We start from the raw sequence: 24,809 nt of genomic DNA, 5'->3' as shown, positions 1-24,809 counted from the left end.
CACAAAAGCCCTTCATACTTAAACTCCCTGGGCAGCATGTAATCCATTGCAGTCACTGTAAGTGTACTAGATCAAAGCATTCACATTGTAACCTCTATCCTACCAGGTCCCCAATAATGTAGACAGTCGCTCGCACTTTTTTTGCTACATTTTATCTAAAACTCGAGTCGACGCCGTGCTCAGATCCAGCACAATACTACTATAATCGCATACTGACAGCAAGGCCCTCGCTATCAGTATGCGATTATAGTAGTATTGCGTCAGATCGGAGTGCGGCGACGACTTTAGTTTTAGTTAAAACGTAGCAAAAATGGCACAAGCGACTTGTCGACAGTCTACCAATAATGCAGCTGGGTTGACTGAGGCACAATCGTGGTTCAAATCATCGCCCGAGGACTTTAGCCATTCAGAAACAAATGGCAGTAGCTGGGCTCAAACCTGCAACCTGCAGATTCCAAACCAACCACTCTAACCAATCGACCCGGATGACTGCGCATGCATGTCAGATATATCAATGAGGTGTGAATAGATAAGGATCTTGTTTCAATTGTATTTCAAATGTTTATCATTTGCTGTGGGAGGGAGAGGTGACAAAATATAATTTTGCCTATCCCCATTAAGTTAGTTCGATTCTTCAGTTCTTGTTGTGGGGAGGGGGGGGGGTCTGACAGGAAAACTAACATATCACAGTATACATATATGTAAGCTGATTTTTCAAACTTGTTTGCACCCTCCTGTACAATCAAGCAACTCTTACATAAATTAGTACAGACTTCATGTTGTTTGAACTCTGAAATAATCATTTGCCTTTAAATAATGTGAAAAAAATCCTGTTAATTTCAAAATGTTGAAAAAAAATAACAAAACTAATAAAATGAATGCACACAATGAAGCATTTATTTACTTGGTAATATTGATAATTTTGCAATTGGTGAGAAATTATATTATGTATATGACAGAAAGAAAGAATGTAAAAATACAAACCACTAATTCACATGAATACAGCAATTTCCAAGTTTCCATGTCACAGATACAAGCATACAAAGCAGGCTAAAAACATGATTAACTTAAGATTAATTAATAAAAGCAAGTAAGTCTTAAAAACAAATCATTGTGTTAACATTACTTTTCAAAGAATTTTCTGACACAGCTTGTACTCTAGATAATGTGTGTGCAACATTTGTTACTTTCATGTATACTAAACCTACCATTTTCCAAAGTGCGTCTCAATGAAGACAATATTATTTGCAATTAGTTAAAAGTTACTTGAGTTCATATTAGGAAAGTTTAGTTCTCCAGAGGTGTTACAGCCAAGTTTTATTGATAGTTTCCTATTTCAGGGTTCTGGTTTTATGGGACTTTGGGAAAGGAAAGTCAAATAACTTACTTTTTCAAATAATAGGCAAGAAATTGAGACCCTGGCTTCATGATTTTGGGTCTAGTGCATGATTCAGATTTATGTTTGGTCTAAACAAGGCAAAGGTGATAAACCCACTACATACACACACTCATAGCCAGTGTGCCTGGTAAGCCATTTTGACGGGCCACTGAAGCACACACTTTCTAGTGACACACCAAAATTTGGGTGTTCCCCTATCTCTTACTATGTGGTGACTAGCAGGAAATGTCAGGTTTTATTATTTTGACTCACAGCAACAAAATTTGGCTATCATTAGATGGCACACTGCTCATAGCTAAATCAGATTATAGCAATTGACCAAGTTGTGATTAATTTACATAAATACAAAAATACAAAAGACTTGGCAAGACATCATCTAAGGTGGAGACCAACTTTGGAATAGGGTAGATGATTCCTTCTAAAACAGGAACTGACACACAAATCTTTCTTGAAACGATACACAGAGGTAATCTACACACCTCAATAAGATGAATGCCCATTAGAAACCAAGCAGTTCCATTGTATGCAAACCCAGCAATTTATTAAAGTCTTAGCGATTTAGAGATGATGCAACCAATTAGAGATGATGGAACCAATCATTTAAGCTGCCAGATAATGTGAAGCATTTTACAAGGTTCATTCTGATTGGTTAGAAAAACAAAGGAAACAAGCACATCTGTTTGTTGGCTGTATTGTTGATGAACGAGAGAAAGTATACGCATGTTTTCCAATCAGTGGCAACCGTGTAATAGCTTCATATCACCCCTAGGTTGCCTTTGCACATCATGTTCTTATTTAGTGAAGTTTGCCATTTTTGTTAGAAATTTGCATACTTACAGTTGATTTCAGCTATGATTAGATAAATTAAATCATATAATATGCAAATATTTTGTAAGATAAATGAGACATGATGGCGATTCTAACTGTATGAGCTGATAATGTACATGACTGAACAAAACTCTTTCTTATAAAAAAAATCCAGTAAAAGCAAATTCAAAATGTAAGTTTCTTTGACAGACACATCTGGTATTTGTGACCTATATGCAAATTTCAGCTATGTTGAGTGCATATACAAAGTACTACTCTACAATGAAAATACTATACATTTATTAAGAGATTATTTCTCTTCATCTTATATTCACTATGCATGGGTCAGCTGAAAAGGCATATAAGCCTACTGCAGTTCCAAGTCGGCCAAAAAGGCAAGCCCGATTTTTTTTAATAAAAGAAATAAAGGAAGGAAAAGAAATCTGCAATGTACATCCTATGTGTGAATACAAATACCCACTGTACATCTATAAGAATACAGTTTTGTACAATCGTCAGCAGGTTAGCTCACAAATTTCAAGGGCTATAAATTCAGAAGATACAACTTGCCCTAGCTACTACAGACACTATTAGATTCATCTTGTTCTTACTATTTAACTGTACAGTGTACTTACATCTTACACTTATTGCCCATTTGCATTGGCCGCTATTCTCACCAATTATCATCAATTATCAATCTAGTGGTTTCATTAGCAAAAACCTTGTTGTGTTAATTTATGTGTATTTTCATTTGTTGTTTACTTTTTCGTCAATCTTTTTCATGATGTTGTCGAATCTGTCAGCTCCTAGGTAGTCTATTTGACCTTGTTCCCATTGCCATTGACGAGTACGGCTATCGACTGGTGCCGCTGGGGCTGTAGGTGATGTGGGAGACTGTGGAGTTGCCATACTTCCAAGTGTCAGTTTTCCCATCTCTTCTGGAAGACTGTCCTGTTGTATAAAAAACAAGGAATATCATTGAGTGAGAGAACTGAAAGTAACAGATCTTAATACAGCATTGCAATTCAAATCTCCTTTCCTTGACAGATGACAACAACAAATCTTTACTTAAGTCATCAAACAAGAAAACAATCGGGTTGTACCTTTACATATGTACTTCAAAATGACCTTCAGCATTACTTTGTATCCACTTGCTGTAAAGAATTTTACATCTGACGAACAGTAATCATGAAATACGCCACCCACTGAGAACCAATGCCACCCCCACCCCCACCCAAATACATACAGGATCATCTAACATGCCTATACAGCCACATATACACATCTATCATCTTCTTGGTAACAGAATAAACTTCACTTTTAATGTTTCACAAACAGATGTTGTTATCTAAACAATAAATTTATGACAATTTGAAAAATTATGCTTCAAACTGAGGTAATAAATCATGGGACCATTTAATGTTATTGATTGGTATTTGCACGAAGTCTATACATGTGATTATTATACATCCATTAGTATCTCTACAACAATTGTACCCCATTCTTGGACAAGACAGGTAATGTACATGTACATAAGTTTATTTGTAAACATAACACAACCTAACACTGCTGGACACTTCATGTTTTCAAAACACAACACAACCTAACATTGCAGGACATTTCATGTTTTCAAAACACAACACAACATAATAATGAAATGACACTAGTTTGGCACTGCAGCAAAATACAGCAATACTTAGCAAAAAGATGGAAGCAAACAAGGCAGGCAAATCAAATTTGTATGGATGTCTAAACGATTTCATCGCAAGTACATGTACATGCACATACATATATAGGAACACATAACAATGCATGTGGAAAAGTTATGATAACAGTCTCTGAATAGCCATGAAGTCATCAGCATTTTGAGTCAAGACTCATCTACAAAGATGGAATTAAGATGGCCATGTGACACAATGGTGATTTGGAAATTGGAGTTGGTAAAATTTAAAACAGACTAACAGACAGATACATCATAAAATGCTACAGGAAAGTCAATAATTCATATTTTCAGTAAACTATAAAAACATAATGACATTTCTCATCCATATTGTTCCAAAAATATAAATTGTCAGTTGATACCGAAAATAAAAAAATAATTACATTTCTGATCATAATTTTGTCATTATGTACACTTTATTATCAATAAACTATTTAACAGTAAATACAGCTGTGACTCATGTCATTTTGTTTTGCTTCATCCATGGAAGTCTTTGCTCTCAGCGTATACCTCCTAGTTTCATCATTCAGAAGTAAGAGACTGTGTTGAAAGATAATGTTCTCCCCAAGACTTTTTTAAAGAAAGAGCTTGGAGACCAAAACAACATTTGTAAGAGAAGAGCATATTGTTTCTTGTGGTGGTCGAACTCAATTCGCTAACATAATTCATTGAAAATAAAAAAGTCTACCTTCCTGAGAGATTTTAGAAACTAAAAATGTCTATCTTACCATGCGATTTTATACAATAAAAATGTCTATCTTATCGAGAGATTTTAGACAATAAAAATGTCTATCTTATCGAGAGATTTTTGACAATAAAAATGTCTATCTTACCGAGTCTATCTTATCGAGAGATTTTTGATACAAGAATGAGCGTTCATAGACTTGGGTTCATAATATCAAATGAATATTTTACTCACAGAGCATTTAGATAATTTCAAAGGTAGGACACGGACTCGACTAGTTGCTGGAGAGCAAATTTACTCTCACCTCCCTTGCTGCTGATTACATATGCAGTTGAAAATTTTTTTTTTTTTAAAGTTGTTATTTAAGGGGGGAAATGCATTCCTAATACAAAAATTTGTTATTACAGAATTAAACAGTTACAATTGAGAAGATCATGAAGTTTCATTGTTGCAACATTGATTGGGTCCTGGTTTTCATCACCATGGAAACTGCATCAACTATAGGGTGAAAGATGACTTTGGGGATGAGTGGAGTTAACCCCAAACAGACTATCATGTTCCTAATAATTGTATTCCCATCAACACACCATCTTGTAGGAAGGATATCTGTACAACTATCACCACTGTCCACACCTGCAATAGAAAAATAAATAAACAGTTTCAATTCAAGAACTCTACAGATTAGCATGTGTATACAATATGACATCATTTTATCATGAACTTATTAATATATACATACATACAATACAAAATATATTAATAAATAAAATAAAAATTACTGAATTATTATCTATTTTCCATTATTAAAATTATACTTACAATAAAATAACATTATAAACTATCAAATCTGTCTATACCAAACCCAAGTTTAATCACATCATTTTAGAGGAAGCAGAACACAACCCATCCATGAACAAAAACTTTACGGTGCATTGTTTTTGTTAAGAGTGGTTTGAGGGCAGTATATAAAGTAGAATCTACTTCACTTTCCCAGCTTTTTACATAGGTTTCCTACAAAAAGTTATGGTACAAAGTTGGGACTGAAATATATGGAAGTTTACAACCTTTCCGTACTATTATAATACTGGTATTCCCAACCCTACCAAACACTTCATAAATTAGACCCTACACCTCAGTGATATGTTAGTGAAAATCGATCATTATTGAGTGCAATGATTACATGAGAAGACAAGCTATCAAAACTATATAATATCCAGTCATTATTGGAGAGCCATTTTACATTTTCTTCATTTCAACCTAGGTCTGGTTACAACACAACACAAAACATCAGTTACAAATGTTCACAAACCAAGCCACTGAAAAGACATCTCTAAGCAAGTTTGTCTCTATTTTTATTACAGCATTATCTATGATAATGGCGGCACACAGAGCTTTCGCAAACAATCAAAGAATTTCATATTGGCATACACTTTCTTTGATGCACGCATACATTGTATGATATGATTGCTACAATGTTGCACTCTCTGCAACTTTGTACCACAATCAAAGACTTGTCTGTGCCACAATGTATCATCTCTAATAGAGGGAACAAATCTTTATGTACCATACTCTGGGTACATGCACTCCATTACAGACACTTCCCTTTTCCTATGGAATAGTTACAGTTACAAATTTTGTTAGATTAATGGAAACAACTGTCAATCACATGTCATGTCAATTAGTAGCTTAGTTTGTGAATTTATGAGCTGGAAAGAAAACATGTCCATTAGCATTAATATTTATAAAATTTGCAAAAGTATTCATAAAAAATATATATTTAAAATCATAAATGATGAAATTTAAAACTCATGCATTATATCACACACTTAGTATGGATATAAATTATGTCAGAATTTATATATTGTCAACATTTCATTACGTAACAAGAATCCTGCCACTAATCAGAAGTGTCTTAGTTACACTGTTCACATGGATAATGTTAGTAGAGAAATATATACTTAACATTCCAAGGCATGCAAAGCCAGTATGGTGTATGAAAACACTAGCAATGTCTTTACCGTTTATTTGCAGATCATTTGGAAATTTATGTGGTCTTATAGTTACAAGTATATATGGACATCTGTGCCTATTTCTATTGCACAGCTGTTGGTAAATCAATGTACATGGTAATGTATGTTAAAATATGTGCAACTAGTGTTTCTCTCTGTTAGCAAGTGTGTGTGGTGTTGTGGATGTACAGAGGATCTGAAGTATGTGTAAAAGCATGATTGTGTAAGTGGGTACAAATATGTACATATGCATGTGTGCATACATATATATGTACATACGTACATACGTATGCCTGTACATATGTGTGTGTGCATGTGCATGTACATGTGTGTGTATGTATGTATGTATGTATGTATGTGTATGTATATATGTACGCATGCATATATGTGCATTTATGTACCAGTCCTATATATGTGTGTGTGCATATGTATGGATGTCTATGTATGTATGTGTGTGTGCGTGTGTATGTATGTATGTATGTATGTATGTATGTATGTATGTATGTATGTATGTATGTATGTATGTATGTATGTATGTATATATGTATGTATGTATGTATGTATGTATGTATGTATGTATGTATGCATGAATGTATGTATGTATGTATGTATGTATGTATGTATGTATGTATGTATGTATGTATGTATGTATGTATGTATGTAAGTCATTTCTCTGTTCATGGTGTATAATGTTTATTTCTTTATATAAATCTATACATAATTTGGAGCGTAGTTTACTCAACATTATACTTGCAAGTAATGATCTGATCGAAGAGTGCCTTTGCAGAGTATATACAGCAACACCAAAACAGCATAACTGAACAGCTTTACACACAGCATTGGCTGTCATGCACACACTAAGCAGGGGTAAGGAAACAGAGTAGCATAGTCTTCATGGAAAAAAAGAGTGGTGACAATTCGACTGTTGTAAAAAAATTCTCCTGGGTCGGATATAGTCATAAGTATGAAGTGTTTACTATATTTATCACAGTGTATGCCTTAGAAATAAAAGTCTAGATCTGAAACTATTTCTATCACTTTGTTCAAGAAACATGCAACCCATTTTCAATTCAAATCAAGGAGAGGTCACCATGATATTTTCTATAACAGGGACCAAAATCCTCAAAAACCACATCCATGTCGCACCTCAAAATGGCAGCCCAACACTGTGTGCAAAATTACAAAATGTAATAGATTGAGAATTTCCTTGAACACAAGATGTGGAACAATCAAATTTCACTGATGATTTCACAGAAACTTGGTTTTGGGTGATTCGAGTCACTTTGTTTTTCAACCAAATTGGTCCAGAGGGGCATTGTTACTGTAAAATCTGTGGCACTACACTATATTTGTTGATACGCCATGACATATGGCAGTGACCATGGTTTGGAAACTACACATTTGAACTGAGATACATAAAACTAAATTGAGAAGTTGTTTGATTTGAATTAGCATACCTATACCTCTTTTAACAAGTCTTTGTCAAAGACATACTCCCCCCCCCCACCTCCCCCCCCCCCATCATTTCAACTTTAGTCATTCATATTCTGAAATTTTTATGACAAAATGGCTGCCAATTTGTAATTATCACAAAGGTCATGGAACAAAGAGTTGTGCATATGTGGACTGCTGTATCTGACATTTGTGCTAGGTTTGGTTGAAATGGTCCCATGCATATCAGAGTTAATTGTGATTTATTTATTTTATTGCACACAATGAGCACTCTTAAAGATTTTCCGCATAGGTCAAGATCAAAGCACATAATTACTGAGTAACTTAGTTGCATGTTTTAGACTTGCTCAAATCTCCACGCTAGTTTCACTCTTTGTTTGAATAAAATAATGCTGTAATAATCACAACTGTGTTCTGTTGTGCATAATGATAACCTGAGCGAGTGATTGTGAAACAGTTGGGTGAACACATCAGCTCAGAGATGCCTCGTAAGTGGATAAAAGTATAAAGAAGTTGAGAACAACAATTTCCTTAAAAAACTAAAAGTGATTGACAAACTCAAAATATTTGAAGATTATGAGACTTTACAAAATTTCTCCTTTTACTGGAGCCAGTCTATAGCACATTCAAAATAAGTTATTAACTGTCAAATCACACAGTTGTGCTATAAAATGTAAATATTAAAGTTGGGTTGAAAAATCAGCTTTTAACTGCTAAATGACACACAATATATTTGAGTCAATAATTGTGCTATAAAATGTAAAAGATGGGGTGAAAAATCATTGGCATGTATTGTTTTCAATGGATCTATGCAGCTACAAGTAACATAAAATCCATCAGATTTACCCATGATGCAATATACCAGAACACTGTAGATGGCATATTATTGCCAAACAGTGTCAACCCCTCTTTCTTCCTTCTTGCCTTCAATCTCTTCCTTAGTCCCTCATAATTTTCTCATGATAAAAAACACACACACACACACACACGCACGCATACACACACGCACACACACACACACACACACACACACACACACACACACACACACACATGCACACACACACACACACACACACACACACACACACACACACACAGTCTATTTTCTATGGTCAACCAAAAAAGGACATTGTTTTTTAATATAAAACTCAAAGTGCCATGCTGGTATGCGTTGTAGCCATGCACATAGATATAGAGAAGTCTTGGTTTAAATGACCATCTAAAGGTTACTAGCAGTGCCAACAACTTCTTTGCCATGCGTTTTAGGGGAATGGAATAAAAATGGAAAGTGGATAGATAGAAGTGAAATGTTCAACTTTTAATTGACACAATGTATTAGAAGACAGTTATTAAATGACAGAATCAAGATGACAAGTATAGATGTATTTGTATCTCATTTGAATTTAAGTGTCACTCATAAGGATTCGTTCATTTGATTGGTGAAATTCTTTGTTCATTTATAGTTGTACATTTTTATTTGAAATAAGAAATAAGAAATTCTTATTGCACCAAACTGTTTGGTATTTGGTTTAAAGTGAGTCTGACAAGTGAAATCTTTTCTTGTTTAAAAGCAAAGTTTAGAATGTGCAAAAAAATACAAATGGGGTGGGGTGCTGGATGTGTAAAGTGTAATAGATAGATAGTGTGTGTGTCCATGAAGGAGTATTTATGAAATTAGTATTTGAAAAAATATAACAACATTAGGTGAGGGGATAGTAGGCAAAATAAAAATTAGCTTGAACTTAGGTCTACAGTGTTTGTTATACTGAAAACAGTCAAAGTCAATATCCAGTTTGTAGGGCTAGTAGTAGAATTAAACACACAATGAGTAAGTTTGAGTAACAACAAGAATAAAGTAAAACTTTTGAACACGCTGTGAGATCACAAATCTAGTTAATGAATTAAATGTCTGTCTGTGATAATGGTGTATTTACCTTGTGGTGCCGTCAAAAGGGATGACTTGGTTGTTAATAAACATTACAGCATGCGACAGTCTATGCCTCATGTCTTCGGTAATAACTGTACAGTTTCTAAATACACAAAGGAGTTTGTACTTCTGGCAAAATTACACCTTCACTATACCAGGAATCAAGCGCCACCAAGTGTTGAAGCAGGGAAATACTTTTGTCTATAGACACGATTGTTGCATCGACAAAGTGACTTCTAGATTTGGTTGTTGATTTTGTTTCTATTTGTAGTAGTTGTACGTATGATATAGCTGACTTTCTACATTTATTTCAAATTTGTGCAAAAAATGAACAAATGAAGTATATATTTAATATGGGTTTGAAAAAGTGCCAACAGTACCGGTATAGCCAATGGACAATAAACCCAATTTTTACAACTACGGAGGCAAATTGTGTTTTTATCCAGATTGTAAAATGTACTGTGAATACTCTGTTCACCAAATACATTTTAAAAGTACCGGTACCCAAATCTCACACATTTTCATTTGGATACTTGTGACATAAGTTTGAAAAGTTATAAAATTTACCAGACTACCTAAACACAAGGAAACTTGTCATACCATTTGGATTTGGTATGATGGCCCGCAAAACATGAACAAGTGGAAATGCCCTGTCAAGGTAGAAAAAAGATCACTGGACATATGAAAAATGCCCACTTGCCCTGGAAAAGTGTCAAAAATGTCAACTTGACTAAACAGTTCACAAGATTAACTGTTGTTGATTTAAATTTAATGTGCAAAAAAAAAAAGAGTTAACAATGAGTTTGAGGGTATTAGTTGAGAAACTGCTTTGCTGAGTTTGATTGAAAGGTTGATTTACTGAAAGTTAAACCCACTGACCCGATGTAATGTGTAAGAAATGACAGAGAGGTGAAAGAAAACTTGTACAATAAAAGTGGAGGGGAAATGTCGGCCATATTGTTTGCAACTGGGCAGCATTACTTTTCTACTCTATTGGCCATATTTTCCATAGGTGATGCCTTACAGTTGATACCAATCTGTTGGCCATACCTTTGTAGATGACATCCAACACGACATAGTATTCTTTTAGCGATGTACAGCATGGAAACACAGTAAATTTGGAAACTAAAGGCAAATCAACAAATATTTACTCTTTTATAGCCATTGTTCATGGAAGCAACAAAAAATTGTAGCAGAGCTCACAATACAACTATATGAACACCAGCAATATACACGTATCCCAAATTAAACACACTGGCCAAAAAAAAATTCCATTCCATTCTAAAATATCAACACTTTGGATGAAATTGTTATGGGTCTAACTTTCTGAAAACAAATCCACTTTTTTAACCATATTGTTTTCATAAATATTCTATTTTCATACAATGGGCAAATTTTTGGGAAAAAAACATGCATAATCTTATCTTTTAAATGATTTTGAATAAACCATATTATATTATTATTATATTAGACTTTGTGTTACAAATGGCTTTTCTAGAATATCTGAAAGACAAAAAGGTGGTTACATATTTTATTGTATTATTTTGTTTCATCACAGAATGTACCTACCTGTAACTTGGAAGCTGAAATATTTGCATGTGACCTCTGAACTCTGACCTTATGACATCCGCAATCAGTTTGCATATTCACAATGTTTTGAAGCTTAAGAAATACAACAAATTACAAGTTTTGTACACAGAATTTCTCTACAGTTGCATGATTTCTGGAGTAAAATTGTAAAAAAGCAAATGGTGCTATAAGAATTCTTGAATTATGAAAATATGAAAAAGGCATATAACCTGATCATTTTCATTTCTAATGTATGTATATCCCCAAAATAATGCAAACAGCTGAGGACATATTTCATACCATTTAAAACGTTGATCAACAATAACAAAACAAAGAATAGATATATAGGGTGAAATCTAAGAATATGTGAATAACACAAGCCGAAAATTAACTCATGAAAGCAGCCAAAAACAATTTTTTTTAGGGAAAACACCATCAGCTGATAACCAAGTATGTCAAAGGTCAGTATGCAAAGTGTGTCAAAGGTCACAAAGCAAAGATATTAGCCTCCATGTGCCAAACAAAAATCAATAGCAAATGGTCATAATTTATGCATGCACTATGTAAATAAGTTCATTTGCATATATGAATATGTAAATAACAAAAAGAAGAATATAGTACTTCTGTACATATACAAATTACACCAAAATATGTGTACTCACTTGTAACAGTAATTCTGAGAGTTTTTTACGGATGTAGTCTGCAAATAACTTGGCCTCCATTTTCTGAATTCTTTGTTCTCTCGTTTCTTTACTCATCTTTCCATTCTTTCCTTCGACCACTTTTACTCCATCATCCTCCTCCTCCTTCTCATCATCAATCATTCGAATCTCAAGATGAATAACATTCCTGGCTTCTTCCTCATAAGTTTTAATAAGTTCTAGGAGTTCTTTGTCTGGGATAGGAGGACAATAGTTTTCTCTTGTTTGCAACTCAGGTGGTATCTGGTACCGCAGAAGACGGTTGTACAAGCGGGTATCTTCTTGGCCTAACTGTGGCACACTGCCATCTCTATGAGTACGTCCTGAGACATTTGACTCATCTGATTCTTGATAATGTGAAGAGTAGGAATCTTGGGATATGTTTGATGACTCTAGCTTCCTGGCATAGTCGATTAAATCTTGAGCCTGCTTTCATTGTGGATAAAATGTTGTCAATACACAATTTCATGTACTACAACAAATATTGTTGCAATTCTCACATGAAATCTGCAATCGCAAGATTTTTTGGTTGTTTTACAGCACACAGAGCAGCTGCAAGACTTAGCTCCCTGCCCCCACAAGCATTGCCTGTAAGACTATACACAAACTGATTCACTTATTCTAAGAGTTTGGGTTTTGTCATCAATCTCAAGATGCCATAATGCAGTTATCATAAAGACAAGAGATTACATAGTTTGGCCACTAGGGGGTGCTGTTCAAAGGCAACTTTTGGACGAGCTGCGTAATGACAGCCATGATATTTGAGTACTAATTTACATGTAAAAGCATTCTTTGAAAGAATCATCATTTCTCAGTGTTTCTTGAGAAACATTATATCATGTTATACTTGAATCTGTTTTAAGGTGTGGATCACCAAATTGCAGCTTACACAAAGAAAACGTAACAATGTCGTCATGGCAACCAATAAAATATAGTAATGTTAGCAACATATTTAGTCGAGTCAGAACATTTTCTATTTTAGGTTGACTGATTTCTATCGCTTCTATTGCTGTTTTTATAGGACAGTCCAAGATAGTCCTTACATCATGTAATGTAACACACCTTCAGTTTGTCTCTGTCTCAGATGTCTACACCTAACACAACGCTGGTGGAGGCAATGCCAAAGAGGACTGAGAGCAAGTCTGAGCAAAAAAAAAAAAACATACTCAAAAACTACTATACTTACAGCAGTATGCAGCATTTAACAAAAATGCCAAGATACTTCAAAAATGATTTTTTTTTCTTTTTAAAAACCAACATTTTTTCAACATGCATGATGAGAGTTTATGATATAACATAGAAAAATAGACATATTAACTCACATGGTGTATCACCTACGTATATGGTAACAATAAACAGCATGTACAATTTACAAATGTACAGTTTTACTGCACTTTGTAACATGTTTAACATTTTGCAGAAAACAGCACTTTCAAATTCTCTACAAGAATCAGTGTTATATTTGAGAAAATCTCAGTTTTAGTACTAACTCTAGTACAATGAAAATATATACATTTTGTTACTTATATTTCAACTTTGGCAACTAGCATTGAATAATTTTTGTTGTGAAAACCAGGTGGAAACATGTACATGCCTGAGATGTAAGTGTAAAGCAAACCCCACACACATGTTCATCAAGTACCGGTATCATGAACATATGCATGTGAAAATATAGTAACTAGAAAACAGAATCTGAGAAAAGGGCAAGGGGCAATACACTGAGCATTCTGCAAATAGCAAGTGAAGTGGAAAGGTATCCAGTGTTTTAGCTGAGTAAGAAGGTAAAATCTACTGGAGATCCCATACAAAATTACCATGGATTCTGTACGGAACACAGCTTTCCCCTTTCTATTCCAGGGATAATCTTAGCAAAAACATTGGGATCGCAAGTCATGCAACGAGTTACCCTTCCTATGTATAGGCAAATGCACATACTCTATACCCAAAAACCTTAAATATTGAAATACAAACCGTGGTATGACAGGAAGAGTTTGATAAATTCATAACATTTTTAGGAAAACACAATCATGTATGTGATGTACCACTGAAGTACATAGACCGTAAGATATGCCATGTCATTCAGTCCTAATCAGTGGGTGCTGCATGATAGGCATGGCACGACACATCATATCACATTATTTGGTGTTTGTCAAATAGACTACATAAATGAGACATACAAGACATCAGATGACAATACTGGGCAGGTCTTGTAGTTTTGATTTTCAAAAGGATTCCAGTGAGAACCATCCCCCTAATGGGTTCAGTATTCATGCAGTGGAAAACAAGAAATCACCTACATACAGTAATTTGGCAGATAGGGTAAGGACAACCCTAATTGGTTCGTTGTTATCACGGAAACTGAATTACTTACAGAATACCTACTTTCTATGGCAAGACTACCCAGAGAATGCCTACTTTGTTTGGCAGATAGGGTTAGGCCATCGCTCAGTGGTGCAGTATTACAGGGGAACCAGATTACTCAGTGTATGCCTAGATGCAGTCACAGCATATAGACTTGGGCCAAACTTCACATGGGGGTATTCAAATGGGAGAAAACTGCACTACACACACAAACCCTAAATTGTTGAACAGTGCCAGCTTGAATGACACTCTTTTTAATACTTTACAAACATTTGTTCAAACAAACCAACTTGTCGATTTGAACCCTAGATTTTGCAGTGGTCAAGGTAAAGATGTTATTACAACTCAACTTCAGTCATTACAATTTCTGGCTCAAAAGAATGTCGTTAAAACAACAACAACAAAACAAATAAATAAACACACACAAACAAACAAACAAACAAACAAACAAACAAACAAACAAACAAAAAGTTACATTACCTGTAAGGACTCCAAGGCTGGTTTGACCTTAGCAATGAAGATGTCCCACCAAGCTTGAACAAATGAGAGTTCATGTTGAGATGTCGTGGCTTCATGTGAAATAACATGACCACTACTGGTGTCAAACGTGTACTGCCAGGGTTTGACGATACCAATAAAATGGACAACCTTGACGTCATCACCAAATCTATCAATCAAAAGATATCACATTTACTATTATGATAAGATTAGATTTTATATCGCTTTCCCATATGGTGCTCAAGCAATTGACAGTTATTACCACTGGCATTGACTTATATATCAGTGCTATGGCCCTTTATACTACAACTCACTGAGGATCATACAATTCATTGCAGCCTCGAATGCATAGGATTAAATCATTCATATTGCAACCTCTATCCTACCAGGTCCCCAATTATACAGCTGGGTTGACTAGGGTAAACATAGGATTAAATCATTCACATTGCAACCTCTATCCTCCCAGGTCCCCAATTATACAGCTGGGTTGACTAGGGTACACATAGGATTAAATCATTCACATTGCAATCTCTATCCTCCCAGGTCCCCAATTATACAGCTGGGTTGACTAGGGTACACATAGGATTAAATTAATCACATTGCAACCTCTATCCTACCAGGTCCCCAATTATACAGTTGGGTTGACTAGGGTACACATAGGATTAAATCATTCACATTGCAACCTCTATCCTACCAGGTCCCCAATTATACAGCTGGGTGGACTAGGGTACACACAAGATTAAATCATTCACATTGCAACCTCTATCCTACCAGGTCCCTTGATGCTGTCATGTTATAAATGGTTGGGGGGGGGGGGTGGTGGTGGTGGTGGTGGGAGTGATGTGATGTGGGAGGGGGTTTACTTACCTGACAAATGCTGGAAGATAACTGTAGGCCCTTGATGCTGTCATGTTATAAATGAATGGTAAGTGTCTTGCAATGTCTTTGGTTGACCAGTCACCGAAGTATGTATTCAGAAGGCCTTGGTCTCCACCTACACATCAATAGAAAATTATCACTGGTAAATATTCATAAAATTGTCCATCACTGAATTTTAGTACCAGCTGTCAGCTGTGGAGTCAGACTTCCTTGTAATCTGTACACTGCTGTGGAGTCAGACTTTCTTGTCATGAAGGCTGGCTCTTAACAATCTGTGTACATTTCATGTCAGATCCCTGCCACCATTACTTGCTTCTTTTTGGGGCAGAAGACCTTTATAAAATGTTTGACATGTACACTAGTACTGGTTATCAAAGCCTGTTATATGTAAGGATCTTTTGATCTCAAGTTCCCGATAAATACAGTGCATAATCTCAAAATCAATAGTAAACATTTGTCATAGATTTACATAGAGCAACAACACTCATTAAATTAGCACCCCTAGTGGTCAAACTTTTAAATCTTTTGTCTTTTTTCAAACTGTCTATTACTGCCCTGGAAACAATGACAAATGACCATTTTTCAAAGGAGACCTACAGTACCCAACTAGTGTACAGCATTCACGTCGTTCCTGCCAAATAGCACACCTAGTGGCCAAAGTGTAGAATCTTTTGTTTTTTTCATGGCATATTCCCCCGAATTTCAAGCCTACTCTAATACTTACCATCAAAACTTCCTTGCGTGACCGAGCACTGTAGTAATCCTTTGTAGGTTTCTTCTGATGGTTTGAAGACAAACACTCCTGAGTTAAACAAGTCAGGCCAGCCAACATCAGGTGCTGCTGATAGTTCGTCCCTATCAAACAAGTCATCTATGTTACGTAGCACCTGTACAAGAACAAAGTCAAACTTTTGTGTCAAGATCTAACCTATTCAAAAGCACTAGACCAGGTTTAATATGGATATGAAAGTTTAAGTTTCTTGGAATGTCAAAGACCCTCAAAGTTATTCCCCAGGTGTTTTTATAATAGTCTATCTTATTTTCTAAGGATATAAAATTTGAAGTATATTTTAAACAATGGACTGTCAAATGATTTTACCGTATGAGATGTTTAATTATCTGGCAAAGTGTTAGTCAGTAAGGTACACCGTGATGGGGCACCCTCCCACATCAGTCAACCCCTCCAACTTCGGTGCAAGGAGGTTGGGTGGAAGGACACCCTTGTTAACATACCAGTGTATTGGCATCCATAAAGACACTACCAGTGTATTGGTATGCATACAGACATACTTGTTAACTTACCACTGTATTGACATCCATACAGACACACCCTTGTTAACTTACCAGTGTATCAGCATCCATAAAGACATACTTGTTAACTTACCACTGTATTGACATCCATAAAGACACACTTGTTAACTTACCAGAGCATCGGCATCCATAAAGACACACTTGTTAACTTACCAGAGTATCGACATCCATAAAGACACACTTGCTAACTTATCAGAGCATCGGCATCCATAAAGACACACTTGTTAACTTACCAGTGTATTGGCATCCATAAAGACACACTTGTTAACTTACCACTGTATCGGCATCCATAAAGACACACTTGTTAACTTACCACTGTATCGGCATCCATAAAGACACACTTGTTAACTTACCACTGTATCGGCATCCATAAAGACACACTTGCTGTACTGTGTAAGTCTCCAGCAGTGAAGTTTGGAGAAGGTTATTCCTAGTTCTGGACGTGTTAGTAGGGCCAAATTTGCTTCATCATTACTATCCAATGGATCCACTTGTGTTATGTTATCAAAGACATCTGAAAGAAGTTGCCTGAAAAACACAACAATTTATTAACTACACAAATGTTTATAACTGTTTCTGTGTTGCATGTTACAAACCAGCTCGTCTGAAATAATAACTAGTAACATCTTATACACTCTATTCATCTAATTATGTTATACTACCTAAGGCGTCTAAAAAAGATGCTGCCTGAAATCTACAAGAACATATTAACAATTAGCATATGAATTCAACATGTAAAATTATGTTCTTTTTGAGACAGTATTCGTAGCATGTAGTCATTGTAAAATGTTGTCCACCAAGTTCTGCAACACAAAATTGTGTGTGTGTGTGTGTGTGTGCATGCACACACACTGTTTATGTGCACACTTGTGTACATGTGTGTGTACATCTGTGTTTGTGTGCATGTGTGTGCACACCTGTGTTTGTGTACATGTGTATGCAGATTTACCTCATACGACTTGTCACACCTGGTGTTACCATGACAGCAAGTCTTCGTGATGTACCAGCTGCACGCAATGAATGACCGAGCACCAACGCTCCATATGCATATGTATCATTGGTTGTAAGGGTGACGAATGCTTCATCGTGCACTACAAACGGAAATGAGAAAAATGAATCGTTAGACTAACACAACTTTATAGTCCTGTGCAATGTCTACAACATTTTCTTGGTGCTTTACAAGGCTGTTGTTCTGTTTACACCTAGATCAACTTACCTCACACATCACATGTACAAGTAACTCAACTTTACCCATCATTTTTGTGTTTACTGGTAGACCGTGCTAGTTATCAACAGCTGAGGTTAGCAACCAGAGGTTTCCCAAATCATTTCAGAGTCTCTAAAAATATCAGAATCATATATCACATAGATGGATGGTATACCTGGTACATGTGGATAGGCAAGCTTTAAAACAGTTTCTCTTTTTCAAAATTAAGTTGGCCTCGGTTCTCTGTACAACCAGCGTGCCCTCTAAGCCAATTTGACATGCCACTGACACACAAAATATCTAGAGATGCAAACGTTGGTGTTCCCCTATCTCTTACTATATGACAACTCACAAGAAATCCCAGTTTTTCTCATTTTGACTCGCAACAAAATTTGGCTATCATTAGAGGGCACAGTGAATACGACCTACAGTAATCTATTGTATTTCAAGTTTTAATAAAATCTACTGTCAGTACTTAAGCCTGACAGATGTCTTTTTAATGACATAGTCATCAGCGATCTTATAAAAATATGGTGTATGCATAATTCATCATTGATACAAAATTGAGTAAAGTTACTTTATAATTTAAACAACTTCTGATTTCAACAACAACAACAACAACAACAACAACAACCCACTAACCACCACCCCAACAAACATACCGATACATTGTATCTAAATATACGATAAATAAAATTTTATTTCTAGTATATTAAGATAGTATACATAATGTATATGTATAGTTCATTTATTAATTTATTTGGAAGAGTAGGAGCAGAAATGAATGGTAAATAACCATGAAAAGCATATATTTTATGATTTTTTAACATAAATAGAACATTTTATATAAACAAGGGTATATAACCTATAACTTTACAATCATATTTCATTTACGGAAGATGATATTTCATTTGAGACTAAAAGCCATTTCCGACACTTCCTCTGTGACATTATTAACAAAAACTGTTCTAACAACAATCACAAGTTTCAGTACTGCACAGCTCTACGTATAATGACTGTCACAAAATTCTAGAAGATTCCAGTACTAATTAATTTACATTCTGTATGCTCCAGTGGTTATGGTGATAATGTTGTACCTTTATTCCTATTTATCATTAGAGACCATACATTGACAGTGTCTAGGGAATTAGCTAGGTTATTCACGTTCTTGGCTTCAAAGTGGCAACCTAATTATATATGCATGCTGCTAATTATATATGCATGCTGCATAACCAAACATGCCCCTTACATCATCCTTCTAGTTTTCAACACTTAACCATTCTACCCATGGTTTTCTGTGGTTGATACTTGTAAATTTGCATATAAAATATCTCACTCTATTTAAAGTTATAGTAGTTGCAATCTTCATCAAAAGGGGTATTGACCAGATCTGAATATAAAGAATTATACATAACATTGTGCTCTATACTGAAACATGTAGAATAGATGTTAGCAAAGCAGATAACTGATTTGATGACACAATTTTTTTGGGTGTCCCCAAGTACTGCTGTTGACGTCACCATCATATCAAATATACACAGTATGTGACAAACCTGTCAATAATATGGATACACTTTTCAAGATACAAATCTAAGACGCTAGATGAATTTATTGTGTAAGTATTTAATATCTGGATAAAAATTATGTCTCAAATCTAACGCTTCCCCATTGAAAAATATACTGATGTTTTATCCAGAAGGTGGTTTAATCCTTCTGTCCAGACCTTTTAATAGTTCAATCCTTCTGATTAGCTCATTGTCAATGACTTATTGTCGATGATCGTGTCTCCTTAGCCATTTTGACAGGCCATGGAGTCATTGACACACAGCAAATTCTTACGACACACCTACATTTGGCATTCCCTATCGCTTACTATGTGGTGACCAGTGTAGTCTCTAAGTCAATTTGACCAGCCCTGACACACAGCAATGTTTTATGACACACCTAAATTTGGCATTCCACTATTCCTTGCCTTGTGATGACTCACCAAAAATTATTCGTTATCATCTTGGCGAAAACAAAAGATTTTGTCTTTTATTTCACAACACACTGACTTGATGTCTGTGTATGCTTTTTTTTCGTATCTTTCATTTTGAAATTAAATGACAATGTCCAGTGTTTAACATACAAAGAAACAAAACTAAATCATTTATTGTGTGTGCGTTTGTTATTTCTTTATTTGCCGAGTCATGATATCCATCTTAACCATGCAATCAAATACTGGACAATGCAAAGTTCATTTAAGGTCACCCTATTATATCCACCATCATCCTTCTACAACTCAGATATTGCCTAGATACAGGAAATTGCAACCATAGACATCTGTATCCATCTATCTGATATGGAAGATTTCTATTCCTGTCTTGTTTGCAGCTGGCAGAATGACAACAGCTGTAACTTTAGCCAAATTTTAGAATTTTTTCTGAGACACGACTAAGTCTTATATATACGAATCCACAAGCTTAACATTTTTCTTTTCTTTACGTCATTATTTTTTAATCATTTTTGATATGCAGACTTACACTAATGTTAGTTTTTACAATACTTAAAAATATTATCTTAGGGTTAAAACTTGCATGTAGATAGACTAATCTCTGTAACTATTTTCATTGCGTCAGTGCAGTAAGGTCGTATCTGCCTATACAACTGTACAGCAGATACGACCTTACTCAACTGACGCAACAATTTGTTGTAGCTTTGTGGTATACAATTTCATTTAGTATTTCTACCAATACATTCATTTAATAATATAATTTATATTTTTGGTACTACTAAGTAAATGTAATTCATTTGAATGCATTTACATTATTTGATTTTCAAAATATATGTTCTGGTGAAATAGATCTATTAATATTCAATATTTCACATGTAACTTGTAAGCAGTACATGTTTATCATCACATACCAGTATATATGTGATAGGGGATTGGGAGGTTAATTGAAAATGATAGATTCTGTCATTTATTCACCAAGCTGGTATTAACACCACCAAACTAGTATTATTCAACTTTAATAGCCATAGCTTGTAGTGAAGACATGTATGACTTTACTATATTCTTTCATTTCATCAGTTACAAATACATCATGGGGAATGGGAGTTAAATTGAGATTGACAATGTATGCTGTGATTTAGTCAAAAATCTGTAAATATAGACAAACTATTACACATAGCCAGTGCAAGCAGATGGACATGTACCACGTCACCGTATTCTATCATTTCATAGATCAGTTACAAGTACATCATGGGGAGTGGGAGGAAAGATATAATAGTGATGTATTCTGTGATTTATTCGCCAATCTCTAAATACCACCAGCAATTATTCCACCTTTGTGTTAATAATACACTGCCATGGATAGCAGCTACAAAAATGTACATGTAGAAAACGTAACACATACATGTATAATTCCACCGTATTCTACTATTTCATCAGATACACAATAATATAGGTGTACCAATGTGTGGGAGTAAATTGTGAATAGTGTATTGTGATTTATTCACCAATCTGTACATACCATTAAACTATCATTCAACCTTCATGTTAATACATAGCCATAGCTGGCTGACACGACATGTACGATTCCACCCTATTCTAAGTTTAATCACATCTATGTGTGTGTGTATATATATATATATATATATATATATATATATATATATATATATATATATATATATATATATATATATATATATATATATATATATATATATATATATATATATATATATATATATATATATATATATATATCACTAAACTATTATCCAACCTTCACGTTAATACTAAGCCATATAGCTGACAAACACTACATGTATGATTCCATCCTATTCTAACATTTCATCAGACACATGTAAATTGAAAATAATGACTTTTGTCTATATATACTTATCAAGCCTTTATTATGATACAAACAGAAAAGACACATATACATTTCACCATACACATACATTTCATCAGGTACCGGTACATGTAGTTGCCTTATAGTGAGTGGGTGATAAGATTCTCTAATTTATACACCAATTTGCAAAGCTACCACGAAACTATTACTCAACCTTACTATTGATTGCACCCACAGCCACAGCTAGCAGACATGACATACATCATGTCACCATATTTGATCATTTCATCAGATACATGTACATCATAAGGGGCAGTGTCATTGAGAAGATGAATTATGTATTCTGTGATTTATTTCAAAATCTGTAAAAGCCATTACCACCAAACTACAGTGTTTTTTTTAAGGCTGGTATAAAGTAGGTAAAACTTACTTATAAGTTTCCCCGTCATTTTACCGGGGTTCCCAACCAAAATTATATTACAATGTATGGGAACAATGCCAGTTTTACCAAATTTACCTCTGTCTGTTACCGGGGTTCCCCAGTCATTTTACCGGGGTTCCCCAGTCATTTTACCAGGGTTCCCTACCAAAATTATATTACAATGTATGGGAACTATGCCTGTTTTACCAAATTTACCCCTGTCTGTTACCGGGGTTACCACACCTTAGCAAAAACACTGAACTATTATACATATCCGGAGCTAGCAGACATGACATGTTGTACCATGTAATGTCACCATATACTATAAATGTAGTTACACCATAATGTGCGGGAGTTATATTGAGAATGGTATATTCTGTCATTTATTCATCAATTTGTAAAGACCATCAAAGTAGTGTACTATTCACCCCTCATTTTAATACACAGCTGTGGCTGACAGACATTACATAGCTCAATTCAACTGAATTCTATCATTTTCATCACATACATGTATAGATGTACCATAGTGTGTGGGCGTTATATTGAGAATGACGTATGTTGTAATTTCTTCACCACTCTGTAAATACCACTAGTGGGACATATCTACAAATCCCTTCTCCATATGAACAACCCATATTATAACATGTAGCTAGGCTCATTTATGAAATGTATAGCATACTTTAGTTCAAGGTAACCATCAATCTGTATACAGTAATCATCGATGTCTCATATGTTATTGCCATCTGTATGTCTCACTGTCTGCAGGCTACATCGTAATATCAACCTGGAGACCATACTAATTATGGTACATGTCATGTCCTGGAGAAGATTTAATGTAATGTAACAACCATGTAATGTGCATGACTATAGCTAGCATGGATTAAAGAATGTAGCACTACCACTCAATGTGCTATCTGAACTGACATTCGGATTTTGAATTTCGTTGTTGGAACGATAGCGGCGAGAGAGTGGCACAACATGTCGTATTTTACAGACCAAATAGTGCGTACAGACGGAAGTGTTGGCCAATAGGGTGGCACAACGTCGTATTTTACACACCAAATAGTGCGTACAGACGGAAGTGTTGGCCAATAGGGTGGCACAACGTCGTATTTTACACACTAACTGCCTACAGACGGAAGTGTTGGCCAATAGGGTGGCATAACATGTCATATTTTATGAATTAAACTATTGCCTACAGACACAGTACTGGCTGATAGGGTGGCAAAACTTTGTATCCTACGGACAACCTGGCCATCTGCCAAATTAAAATCAATTTGTACACTTTCCATGACTGTCTATATATCTTCCCAATATCCCTACTACTGACATTCAAAAAAAAACAAACACCAGTATAAAATAGTTTCCAGAGAAAATTCAAATTTGAAATGAGACCATAATCCAAAACATTCAATAAAAATCTAGACTAGCAAAATATAAATGAAACATTGATATAAATAATGGGACAATAATATTTAAAATAAATCTGGAGAAACACTTCATTTAAAAGTTTCCTTTCATCCAAACCCTGGCCTCAATTACAGACAGAAAAGAGTCTGAATGCCTTCACTTGGCACTGGTCCCAACATTTCCCTCACATACAGCTTCCATCTGCATGTAAATCATAATGTCTCATACATTTTAATGACATTCTAGTTTTCGAAATCCTTAGAGAGATACAAATCTTACGAGACTTCCATGATATAAACTATAATTCTTTGAGTCGTTATTTTTTCAATCTCTTATTTCAGATCAACGAACAATAATCACTTGTCATTCTTTTCAAATACATACAAGTTCCATGTTATAATTAGGTATATTTTTGTATTCCATTGGGCAACATGAGCATCATGGGACTAATATAATAACTGAAAATGTGTCCAATGTTGCATGTTTAAACTCATATTTAAAATAATGGAAATATCATAAATTACAAGTATATACACGTCCCGTTTGATAAATATGAATATTTTGGTATTCCACGAAGCAGCAATGCTATTATGGGACTAAAATTACAATTA

General features: G+C 34.9%; 1 protein-coding gene across 2 annotated transcripts in view; it reads right to left on the bottom strand.

The window, feature by feature from the left end:
• Window positions 1-265: 265 nt before the first annotated feature.
• Window positions 266-24,809, bottom strand: part of LOC144442276 (glycogenin-1-like) — a 63,601-nt gene continuing 39,057 nt past the window's right edge. The window contains exons 2-8 of one of the 2 annotated variants that reach the window (XM_078131577.1): window positions 18,271-18,412; window positions 17,675-17,849; window positions 16,735-16,897; window positions 15,999-16,125; window positions 15,114-15,300; window positions 12,234-12,698; window positions 266-3,157 (exon numbers count right to left, since the gene is read on the bottom strand). In XM_078131577.1, the coding sequence (XP_077987703.1) occupies window positions 2,954-3,157; window positions 12,234-12,698; window positions 15,114-15,300; window positions 15,999-16,125; window positions 16,735-16,897; window positions 17,675-17,849; window positions 18,271-18,412 (1,463 nt within the window). In that variant the 3' untranslated portion in view covers window positions 266-2,953. Of the gene's footprint in view, window positions 3,158-4,281; window positions 5,245-12,233; window positions 12,699-15,113; window positions 15,301-15,998; window positions 16,126-16,734; window positions 16,898-17,674; window positions 17,850-18,270; window positions 18,413-24,809 lie in introns of those variants that run through there. The other variant, XM_078131578.1, reaches the window with a different exon arrangement.

The sequence above is a fragment of the Glandiceps talaboti genome, chromosome 11, assembly GCF_964340395.1.
Source record: "Glandiceps talaboti chromosome 11, keGlaTala1.1, whole genome shotgun sequence".
Classification (NCBI taxonomy): domain Eukaryota; kingdom Metazoa; phylum Hemichordata; class Enteropneusta; family Spengelidae; genus Glandiceps; species Glandiceps talaboti.
This window is presented reverse-complemented; position numbering and strand designations above follow the sequence as displayed.